The 12419-nt window shown below is 38.0% G+C and overlaps 1 protein-coding gene across 6 annotated transcripts in view; it reads left to right on the top strand.

Annotated features, from left to right (window-relative positions):
- The window catches only part of MSH3 (mutS homolog 3), a 193083-nt gene that overhangs the window by 10639 nt on the left and 170025 nt on the right, over positions 1-12419 (top strand). For 5 of the 6 annotated variants that reach the window (XM_032628629.1, XM_032628625.1, XM_032628626.1 and 2 more), the window contains exons 3-7: positions 2061-2281; positions 6287-6493; positions 8126-8242; positions 8635-8752; positions 9707-9852. In XM_032628629.1, coding sequence (XP_032484520.1) covers positions 2061-2281; positions 6287-6493; positions 8126-8242; positions 8635-8752; positions 9707-9852 — 809 coding nt within the window. The remainder of the gene's footprint in view (positions 1-2060; positions 2282-6286; positions 6494-8125; positions 8243-8634; positions 8753-9706; positions 9853-12419) is intronic. The other variant, XM_032628628.1, reaches the window with a different exon arrangement.

Genomic DNA, 12419 nt, shown 5'->3' with positions numbered 1-12419 from the left:
GAACAAGTGTGGGACACTTTCTTTCCTAACTCTTGAGCTGTGGTGCACTCGTAGAAGGTCATTGTAGCCTAAGGATGAAAGATGGCTACACAGAAAAAGGAGAGAAAAAACTTTAAGAGATGTGGAAGGGTAGCAGAGAGGATGTACAGAAGCATGGGCTCAATCCAGGATCTTTCTGAACTGACAAAAACCTTTCTGTATTGAGCATAACTCAAGGATGGAGCTTCAAGGTGGAATCTTCCTTGGTAGTGGTGAGAGTAGGGTAGGGTGGAGAAGGATGGTAAGGAGGAGGGCAAGAAAGTGAGCCATCAAGGGCTCTTACCACATGCACGCTAAGTCCTTGCTGTACATCCAGCTGAGCAAACCCTGAAGTTTGTGGAAATAAGGCCATAGACATGGAATTTTTTGAAATATGAACTTTACTGTTTACTTAAAAAAATAAATAATGGGAAGAAAAGAGCAGAGCATTCACTAGCTAGAAGAGTCCCTGGCTACTTCACCTTAGTTTTTAACACTTCAGTTTTAGATATTCTTTTTTCACATGAGTGCAATTCTAAGACTTATGCCCCACTCCCATCCTGGGAAAGTTTTTTTGTATCGATAGGGGGAAGTCCTTATATAATATAAAAACTTACAGTATATGTTTGAAGAGTGATTCAAGTATACATCCTGAAAAGGGGAGAATAACAGTAAGTAAGATGAATATATACATTTGAAAAGAGATTTCAAATATACATTTTTCTAGCTACAAGGTTAACAGGAGACAGGATAAAGTATAGATCTAAAAAGAGGTTTGAATATTAATATGAAAATATTTAAACTTTTAGAAATGAACAAAACCCAACTCTTGCCCTCAGAGTGTTTTTGCTTTAATGGGAAAGTAAGAGATAATAAATGCAGTCCCAGTTTCTTTATATTAAATAATAATTACCTAATAGTATTGCTCTAAAGGGTGAAAAGATGTATTCTGGCATATAGTAGATACCCAGTACATGATAGTTTCCCTTATTTTATGGGTTGCTTGCTTATTAATAACTGCTAATTGGCAGAGTGTGATAAGTGCTGTAGAGAGATGCGATCTTGTTATAGGAACATAGAGAAAGAAAAGATGACTTTAAACTGGGAGAATTAGCAGAATTTCATGAAAAAGTAGTTTTGAGATGGGTCTGGATGAAGTGAGTACAATTTGCCATGTGGAAATTGGGGTCAAGGGCATTCTGGGGAGAAAGAATAGCATGAGCAAAGCTGTGGAGGCAGGAAGACACATGTCCTGGGGGTGGTTTCCTTGGTGAATTCCTGGTGTCAGTATCTTTAGGTCTTTCCCATGGAGCTGGTCAGTTTCCCCAGTCCAGAGTCTGGTGAGCTCCTGCCTGGAGGGAGAACTCTGGCTGCCTGTGTTCTGAGAGCTGGTGAGAAGAGGCTGGTTTCTCCACATACAGTAAGCCTGTATTCACATCATTCTTATGGCTCAGGCACAGTACTGCGTCTCACCTGTGCCGATTTTGCCTTTTCCAGAGAAATCTCCAGTCTTCTTCTGAGGTAGAAGGAGGACAGTTACCCTTGAGTTTGGAGTAGGGTAGGGGTCTAGGGATTAAATTGTTTTGAACCAGTTCTGTTTATTTTAGAACCTCCCTTTTTTCCATTTCCAGAGCTACTGGTGCCCTGATTCTTGAGCCATTTAATAAACATTTTGTGTTCTAAGTAAGATTGGTTCCTGGTTTTATATATTACTGATTTAGGATTTAGCTTTCAGGTATGCTAAATTGGTTATTGCTTATCCATTTATCCTTCTAGCTTCAGATATTTTATTTGCAGTTGTCACCTCTTCTTTTCTGTCTGCCCTGTTGTAGTTTTTAATGGGGTTTCAGGACCAAGTGAAATTAGATCTATGTTTCAATATGCCATCTTCACCCTGAACCCGAGGTTTCTTTATTTCCTTATCACATTATAGTTAGATTCATTGCTTAGTGAGAAGCTCCCTCTTTAAAAATCCTATGCTAATTATGAATTGACATAATGAGATAAAATACTATTGTTATATTTTCTTCTGACTTGCTAAGAGCCAAAGAAACATCTGAGGACCAGGATCGTTTTAAAGTCTCTGGAAAAATTGAAAGAATTCTGCTGCGATTCTGCCCTTCCTCAAAATAGAGTCCAGACAGAGTCTCTTCAGAAGAGATTTGCAGTTCTGCCAAAATGTACTGATTTTGATGATATCAATCTTCTACGTGCAAAGAATGCAGTTTCTTCTGAAGATTCCAAATCTCAAACTAGTCAAAAGGTATGTAACTCTTATATAGATGAATATCCAGTTACTTAGAACTGTAGGTTCTCAGGTGCCATTAGGTTTGTGGGTTCACTCAGGGCACTGGTTCCCAAACTTGGCTGATCATCCAAATGAGCTGAGGGAGCTTTTGCTTTTTAGGTTTTATTTTTTTTTTTTTAATTCTTGGAGATTGTGATTTACTATGTATGAAGGCAGGATGAATTAGTTTTATTAAAACAACAGAAAAACAAGAAAACCTCCCAGCAGATTCTGATATATACAGCCTGGATTAGGAGCCACTGACTTGGGGGGATTCTTTATTAACAATTAATACAAGTACAGTTTCTTATAGTCCTCCTTATAGTTTCCATGATTAGTCTGGAAAATCACAGTGAATAATTTATAGAGATGTTTTGAGGTTTTTAGTTGAAAGCTTGGCTGATATAATAAATTCAGAGTTTAACCAAACGTATATGGCTTCCTTACTTCTTCCACTGTTCGGTGATTATTAGTATTTTTCACCATTGCAAAATCAGGGAATTTAACTCTTGATCCATCATTGAAATCTATTATAATTCAGAATTAGTGGTTCTCAGCCCAGCTTTAAATTAGAATCACCTTACTGTCATCATTTTGTATGGTGACAGTTCATTACTGGACTTATGATCACTTCATAATGTATTTGATTATCAGGTCACTATGTTGTACACCTGAAATTAACATAATATTGTATGTCAACTATACGTCAATAAAAAAAATACCGATAGTAAGAACCCTTCTTCAGAATCATGTTTAGTTAGTTTTCATGAAAAACTGGGCATGGATATCGTTTAAAAGCTCTCATTTTAATTTGTAGCCATGATCGAAAACCATGGAGTTAGAGAACTAGTTCTTTACTTTTTTTTATGAGTCATTTAAATCTAATGAAAACTATGGGTTCATTACTCAGAAAAATACTCAGACCAACACAATTTTGTATCTAATTTTCAGAAGTTCACACCCTTCCCACAAAGTCCAGATTCATGAACTCCTTCTTCAGCCAGGCCGTAAGATCCATTGACTTATTTTACATCATCAGAAAAAAAGTTGCTTTGTTTTCATTTTTAATCTTTTTTTAGTACTTAGAAGCAGTTCACCTGAGTGTAGTGGTCATAAAGTATAGAGGTCAAAAAGTTTGTCTGTGTATGTTCACTTTATTAATTGGAGAATTTATCCTAGGGTCTCATGAGATTTACTGTTGGTTTATACATAAAATGACCAACTTGGCATTTCTGATTCACAGCACATTAGAAGTAACCAGTTAGAAGGGACACCTAGAAATAGGTCCTGAAATTCCCATTTTATTATTCTGATCATCCTCAATTGTCAAGACAAAGTTAAATTGAGTTCAGAATGCTGTCTCTGGGAATATGAAAAAGAGTATATCTGAGAAATATTTTCACCCAAATGGTGGGGAAAAAAAGTTGCTTAATACTCAAGTATTCAGATTGACTTGTTTATTCGTATCCCATATGCTTAAAACTATTTGCTGGATTCCTACTTTCATTCCCTATATGAATAAGGTATAAAGTAAGAACTTTCTTTTTCCAGGAAATATATTTTTTTAAGTATTCATTAAGTTTTGCAATATGTGGTTTTCTTGAATTTTAGATAACAGTCATGGAAACGAAGTAGAAAATCCATCATAATTAAAAGCAAATGCGTTCTCCAGCCTGGTATATTGACCCACTTTTCTCCTGCCATGCCTGTCCATACCTTACCAGATCTCATTGCTGATCTTTGGAGGTTTGCTTGGCTTCACTTTTCAGATAAACTGTGTCTCTACCTGCTATTCCAGCTAAGCTGAATTTTTTAAACCTTTAGCAACTGCAACTGTAAGGAACGTCTTTCTGGGCTTTCCTTGGACTGTGGTCCCCTCCCTGGGCCATATAAGACATTTCTCTTTCTCTCTTATCTGCCTCTGCTGGTCACTAGTCTTTTACGCCGTATTTTTAATTTCAGGGGGTAGCTGGTAAGTTTTTAGATGTTGGCAGTGACCCAGTGACAGTTAATTAGAAGCCGGATTTATCCTTTTGACAAAAATAATTAATCAATAGTCAATCTAAGAAAGAAGTGAAAAATTTTATTTGAGCCAACCTGAGGATTATAACCCGGGAGATAGTCTCTCAGAGAGCTCTGAGAACTGTTCCAAAGAAGTAAAGGTGGGGGAGGCCAGCATATGTGTGATTTTGGTAAAGGGGGTATGTGCACTCAAGCACACATCTCGGTAGAAGGTTGCTGCCAGTCACAAGGAACAGACATCTTAGTTAATGATTTTAGTGCTTTTCTAAGTATGGGACGATGCAAGAATCCAGGTTTATAAAAAAATTTCACCTGAAAATATCTAACTATCTGAGGGCAAGTTTCACAAAGAGCCTCATCCTGATCTCCCTGAATTCCTTTCAGGGCGTAATATAGGTCAGCAACCACAGTAGCTAATGACTTCATTCTTGTAGAATTGGTTGATGGGCAAGCAGTCTTTATTTTATAATCGGTTCCCTTTCGGTCTTAATTTCAACCAAGGTTTGGGAGGCATTTTGTGATCAGTTTGTCCTATGGCGCTAGGAATACTCATCTCAGGTCAGGCAAGGATTTTGTTGATAGGCCACTCACTGTGCTGTTACTGGACTAGGCCCTGTTAACAGTAGCCGAAAGCCTCTGAACCACCTGTCTTATAGTCTGCTATGGTCTAGAAAAGGATTCCCTCTTGTTGCTTCTTCCCATATCTAGAGTTACACTATTAAAATCACTGATCATATAGGACTGTATATTTTGTCAATTGTTTTAAGTTGCCTAATCATTATTAATTTTATTGGAGGCTCAGTCATACATTTGGTAACGCAAGAAACAATTATAAAATAGGCAGAATACAAGTAATATAGCTAGTAACATTAATACGGCCATAAGTAAGTATTTAAGCTAAGAAGACTTCCATTAGGTGCCCAGTGTCTCCCCAGGTCATCTGACCGGTATGTTATGTACCAATGGCTATCTTTAAGGGAAATGGTATGTTGGCATTGTATATAAAGTTCACCATAGATGTCTGTGTGTACGAGGTGAGTGGTGGGTCATCGTGACCCCTTAAAGGATTGAGAAAGAAATGTTAGCTTCCAAGGAGTTATAAGGCTGGCACCAGAAGGAGGAAAATTGATCTTAATGGTTGAGCAGGTATTTCTGCTAAACCTAAGCATAAGGCAGATAGATGCACAATGCACACTGAAGGGGAGGGAGGGGGCCAAAATGGGGAGAGAAAAATTTTTAGATTTTTCTTGCCTTGCCTTAAAATATGAATTTTTATGTCATCAATTGTACAGATTTGTTTCATTTTACCTTAATAAGTCTCAGAAGCAAGGAATTCGCTCTAAGCTGTGAACTGGATTTAATTATGGTTTTCATATAGACAGGTGGATATCAGGAATACTAATGTTGAAAATGTAACCTTGTGCTTTATGCTTTCCAAAAGCTGTTTCTCATCTCTCTTTACCAAACAAATTGTGATTCTTTCTTGGAATAAAGATTATGGAATATACTATCTTTTAGACTGTACTTAGAAATTTAAACATTAAGTGCAGCTTTAGCTGCTGGCATGCTTGTTGAAAGTGGTTTTGCCTTACCGCTGAGGGAGACAGATGGATGCCTGATGACCTTTTGTGCCTTATATATCTGGGAATAAAGAAAAGAAAATGGTTAATTATAATTGGTTTAATGAAATCCAATTTAAAGAGAAGTATAGAAAGCTTTTTTAGTTTAGGCTTTCAAAATTTGCTCAAATAATTATACAGTAGTTTAGTTTGGCTCACTATTTTAAGTCATTTACTTTGAAAAAATTCCAAACCTGCAAGAAAATATGCCTAATATATGATATACTCTTGTAAACTTTTCACTTGGATTCACCAATTATTAGCTTTGTGCCAAATTTACGTTCTGGAACTATTATTACAGTTAATACTTTTTAAACTATAAAAATCTTTCGGTTGCCAGGACAAGACACTCAGTCATTGTGGATCATCACATAGCAGTTGTGAAAACTTACAGAAAACTTCTGATTCTAAACCATCTAACAAACGGACCAAAAGCATCTACACCCCCTTAGAATTACAATACATAGAAATGAAGCAGCAGCAGAAAGATGCAATTTTGTGTGTGGAATGTGGATATAAGTATAGATTCTTTGGGGAAGATGCAGAGGTAAGTTGTTTTCTCAGACACTGTTTCCTGTTTTTTTGTCCAGCCTTAAATATTTTCCAGTATTTTTATTTCATTTTCTGACCTTATGGAGAAGCTAATGTGATCAATTACCTTCAAAAATACTTTCATTTAAAGTAAAAACTAAAAATAGACACAAGCAAACTTGGTGGATGCTAGATCTGTGGGGAAGGAAGTGAGGGGTCCCTATTGGAATGTTCGTGCTTATTCTCCATGGTGCTGGCCCAGTACCTTTCATCCATCGAAAGTCAATTGTGAATGAACCATAATCATGTGAGTATTCCTAATGAAGACTCAAGCAAGAAAAAGAAAATTGAGATGTACAGATATTCCTCTTTTTACCCTTAACTTATGAATTTTCATAGCCAGGAACATAGTTAGATCTCAGTGGAAGAGCACATTAACTCTGCCAGCCACCAACAAGTGTGTGAAGTCTTACAAGTCTCCGTATATCAGCTGTCTTGCTATCTTAGTCTAAGTTGGGTTTGTATTTAATTTGGGGTGTTTGATATAGGCCTAAGTTAAGAAGGTTAAAAGTAAATTTGAGCATTTAGGGGCAAGCTTAGGCTTGGTATTGCTGGTGGTGCTGTTGAAGTCACGAATGATTGTGATGATCCCTTAGTTTTAGGCCTGGTTGGATAGTACATCTTCAGAGAGTGATGAGGTGGCTCGTCTGCCACCTCATGAATGGGGAGTAGAGACCTGGCCAACTTTTGTTCTTCTAGTGTCCTAAGTCCTGTGGCAGGAAAGTGGTGTTCTCTAGTTCAGATGGCATGGTGCTCTCTTCTGTGTCATGAAATTAGACTTTGAAACGGCATCCGCGTGTTTCCTGAGGACAGGAACCACGTGGTTGGCCTCTTACAGATGAAGGGGTGAAAGGAAGTGCTGTTCTCTGCCTTTCTCTCTAGGTTGAGTGCTAAATTCAGCCTTGACCACAGTAAAGACTGATGTCTTCTTGCCCTGCAGTGATGAACTAATACAGTTCAGAGACGGGTGGTATAGGGGAGTGAGAGTGGAGGAATGACTCCAATTCCGTGGCTCCAGTGGGCAAAATCTAAGCCCTGGGACTTTGTAGAAAAACGTAGGGAATCAGGTGGTGCTGCCTGATTCTGCATTCCTATCATTCATGCATCTTTAAGTAGCTAACCAGACCAGGGGGTTCTCTTCTCATGTCCTCAAAGATGCCCTCTGTCCAAGGAGGTTCATCATGTACATATACTCCGTGGTATCTCCTAATTTTCAGTTATTTGCATGTGCTAAGTAGCAAATTCTTATTCTACTTCAGTCTCATGGTCTCTGTGTTGTGCAGGGAAAGCTCAGCACTTTTAAGGTTTTGATAGATCTAAGGACATAAAAGAAAACCTGTTATTTTTCTGAGTTGTTTATAAATATAGATGTTGGCTTTGAGGTTAGGCCATGGACACTGTTAAAAAAAAGATAAAACCATAGGCTTCTACACAGCGAATGTCTTTTAAATTTTTTATTGACATACCGCACAGAGAAGTGCACAAATCCTAAATGTATACCTTGATGGATTTTTAACAAAGTGAACAAGCACTCACAGGGAATCTAGAAGTAGAAATTTATTGATACTTTCTTCTTAAATTTTTTTAGATTGCAGCCCGGGAGCTCAATATCTATTGCCATTTAGATCACAACTTTATGACAGCAAGCATACCTACTCACCGGCTGTTTGTTCACGTACGCCGCCTTGTGGCCAAGGGATATAAGGTCAGCTTTGGCTTCAACTTGTGGGAAAAGGGGATTAGAGTCTCTTCCAGAGAGGGAAATGTTTTCTAAGATGGTAGGCTATAACTGGTTTTGGAATTTGGTATTTTGGAGAAATTAAAATTTGTCATAATTATTGGATCCATGAGTTTTTAACATACTAGATATTTAGGGTAAAAAGTTTTTTCAACTCTGTGATGGAGTGTTTCATAGTGATTTATCCACACTTGCAAGGTCCTTGTGGTACTTATTACTTAAGCCCTACCTCTGGACATTGTGGACTAATTTGTTTACTTTAAATGTTTCAGAATTAACCTTTCAAAGTCTAGAATTAATGTTTTGTTAACAAATTTTCCATCGTATTTGATATGCAGTATTTCTTACTTTTGTTGAAGGTGGGAGTTGTGAAACAAACTGAAACAGCTGCGTTAAAAGCCATTGGGGACAACAAAAGTTCACTCTTTTCCCGGAAATTGACTGCTCTTTATACAAAATCTACACTTATTGGAGAAGATATCCTTTTCAAATAGGAATTGTTCTTCTTAAATGTTACAAGGGCTTTGTTTTAAACAGCATTTTTTAAAACTGTTCTTTGATTGGGTACCTTTTTGATGAGATGAGGCAGTATGGTTACCTTGACCTGTGATTAGTAAGGTACTGAAGAGAGAAGAGTTGATATTGGCTGGAAAGAAGCATTTTTCAAATGCCACAGTAAAAGGAGAGTTCATTGTATTGTAAGAGCAAGAAAAAAGAGAGCCTGATAAAAGATGATAGCAAGTTAGCAACTGATACGAAATTGCATCTTTCCTAGGCCTTTGTGGGCAGTGGTTAGATGCTGAGGGCTTACAAGCTCCTATAGATCTTCCTAAGATGAGACCTAAAAAATAACTTACTTACTTCAAAATGTGAAAAGAAAGCTACCAAGTTAACACACAGTTAACTGCTTATAAAACATAATAGTAGGTCATCTTCATTAATTGTTAGCATCATAAGAATTTTATTACTTTTGAAAATGGTTTGTAAGCTTTCTCACTTGCAAGAACCCTCAGTATATATAATGATGGCCCCCCAGTTTATGGTCATTGAAAAATTCAATGAGTTACTCGAAGCAAAATGATTTTAACAGCAAAGTCATAAACTTCTATCAACTATTTAAAAACCAAATAATTATATATCAAATATGATAAGGAAGCATTTTGTTTACTGTGGAATGGGGTCAGGTCTCTCAGAATAAAAGAATGTAGGGATAAGGTCTTAAATGATACTGTGTGAAGGTATTGCTGTTATGGTTTATTACAGATGTGCTTATTTAGAGGCCTGCTTAGCTTCTACCCAAATTCTGAAGGCTGTTTTATTCCATTAATTTCCATTTTGCATAAAGCAAAAATGCCCAGGAAAATGAACCATTATTTTAAGGGAGAAAAGCTAATGGGAATGTAGCATTTGTTTTTCTTTAATGATTATTACATGTAAATCCTTTAGTCAAGCTGGATGATGCTGTTAATGTCGATGAGATAATGACTGATACTTCTACCAGCTATCTTCTGTGTATCTGTGAAAATAAGGAAAATGTTAAAGACAAAAAAAAGGGGAACGTTTTCATTGGACTTGTGGTAAGTACTTTGTAGGTGAAGAATGAATGATAGGGACTTCCCTGGTAGCGCAGTGGTTAAGAATCTGCCTGCCAGTGCAGGGGACACAGGTTCAAGCCCTGGTCTGCGAAGGTCCCACATGGTGCGGAGCAACTAAGCCCGTGAGCCACAACTGTTGAGCCTGCGCTCTAGAGCCCGCGAACCACAACTGCTGAGCCTGTGCACCTAGAGCCTGTGCTCTGCAACAAGAGAAGCCACCGCAATGAAAAGCCCGCGCACCGCAATGAAGAGTAGCCCCCGCTCGCCTCCCCTAGAGAAAGCCTGTGCACAGGAACGAAGATCCAACACAGCCAAAAATAAATAAATAAATAAATAAATTAAAAAAAAAAAGAACGAATGATAGATGTTCAAGGAATCTTTAAATATGAGTAATCATGTGTGGTTTATAATGAGGCTATCTGATAGGTTGTGTCCTCAAGTAATTATACTAGAAAAGCATTTTCCTCCTAATTTTATATGTTAAATTACTATTTATAATTTTCTCAGGTGGCTACTTGGCACTCTGTGCTGTGGAGGGATCCAGATAGTTTCTGTCCATGGGCTCTAGCAGTTTAGGGTTGAAGATAGACCCAGTGACAGGCATGCATGTGGACAGTGTACAGATAGCAGAATAAAAGTCAACACATGCATGGATAACAAAGGGTTTTACAAATTTCCTCTAGGGATTTGAAGTTAAACACAAATGATTATGGGATTGTCATATCTAGTCTAGAGGAAAGTTCAAGAGTTAAAGGGAAATGATAGCTGGCTAGTACAAAACTCTCTTTTTTTTTTTTTACATCTTTATTGGAGTATAATTGCTCTGCAATGGTGTGTTAGTTTCTGCTTTATAACAAAGCGAATCAGTTATACATATACATATGTTCCCATATCTCCTCCCTCTTGTGTCTCCCTTCCTCCCACCCTCCCTATCCCACCCCTCTAGGTGGTCACAAAGCACCGAGCTGATCTCCCTGTGCTATGCGGCTGCTTCCCACTAGCTATCTATTTTACGTTTGGTAGTGTATATATGTCTATGCCACTCTCTCACTTTGTCCCAGCATACCCTTCCCCCTCCCCATATCCTCAAGTCCATTCTCTAGTAGGTCTGTGTCTTTATTCCTGTCTTACCCCTAGATTCTTTTTGACATTTTTTTTTCTTAAATTCCATATATGTGTGTTAGCATACGGTATTTGTCTTTCTCTTTCTGACTTACTTCACTCTGTATGACAGACTCTAGGTCCATCCTCCTCATTACAAATAGCTCAATTTTGTTTCTTTTTATGGCTGAGTAATATTCCATTGTATATATGTGCCACATCGTTTTTAGCCATTCATCTGATGATGGACATTTAGGTTGTTTCCATCTCCGGGCTATTGTAAATAGAGCCTCAGAAGCAGTGGATTAAAGCAAAACTCTCTTTTTAATAAGGATTAGGAATACTTATAACCAGTCTTCCAGGTAAGTATAATTTGTGAATCATAGTTTTATTGATCTTGACTTCTGGCAATTTGTGAGCAGATTTGCCCATTTATAGACTTACTTGGACTCTGCTTAAAATCTTAGGTTTAAGGGCTTCCCTGGTGGCACAGTGGTTGAGAGTCCACCTGCCCATGCGGGGGACACAGGTTCGTGCTCCGGTCTGGGAAAAAAAAATCTTAGGTTTAAGGGCCCTTTGGAACTATTAGACTCCCTTGTTCTGTTAAGCACAAGTAGGACCCTTTGCCTAATAATAACTCATTCTCTTTGTTTTTTACAAACTTCTGCAACCAGCTACAATATTAACAAAAATTCTTACAACCCAAATGTCTCCAAAGTACCTTTTAATACCTCATTCTGACTGCATAACTTTGTGCTAACTTGACATTTGCTTAATCAGTAAGTCTTTCTCTCTGGAGTTTGCATTACTGTTGGATGGCTCTAAATGATTTTTTTACCCTTGAGAAGTACTTTTTATCTAGCTGCAGGCAATTGAACCTACCTACAAATAGTAAGGTTACTTGCTTTTAAGCTTTATCAGATGTAATGTGCTATTTTATATTTACCTGGAACTCAATCTAAGGAGCAGAGCTGATAGTATACAACTCCTACTTTGCGCGGTTAGAAATATGCTCTGGCCTACTGCCAAAGTTAACCGTAGTGTATGAACTGGCATGCAAAAAAAAAAAAAACACAAAGAAATGATAGTTTGCATCTCAGGCATTTTCTTGGGACCCATTCTTTACCTCACCAACCACTTTTGGGCTGATGACATCCAGAGGTCTGGTCCAGGCTGCACCTCTCTTGTGAGCTCCAGGCTCTTGCTTCCAACTCTTCATTGGCCAAGGCACTCAAATTCAGTGTGGCTGAAATGGATCTCATCTTCCTTTACCCTGTTCTTGCTGGGTTTTTCCCTGTTGTGGTGAGTGTCACATGTTCCCCAGTCACTACCTAGGAGTCATCCTTTGGATACTGGTAGTTAGTCTGAAATCAAAGGCTTTTGTGTTGTACTGCCACTGCCATCAGGCCCGCTACCGTCAGGCTGGGCAATGCACAGCTTTATACAGA

The sequence above is a fragment of the Phocoena sinus genome, chromosome 3, assembly GCF_008692025.1.
Source record: "Phocoena sinus isolate mPhoSin1 chromosome 3, mPhoSin1.pri, whole genome shotgun sequence".
NCBI lineage: Eukaryota > Metazoa > Chordata > Mammalia > Artiodactyla > Phocoenidae > Phocoena > Phocoena sinus.
This window is presented reverse-complemented; position numbering and strand designations above follow the sequence as displayed.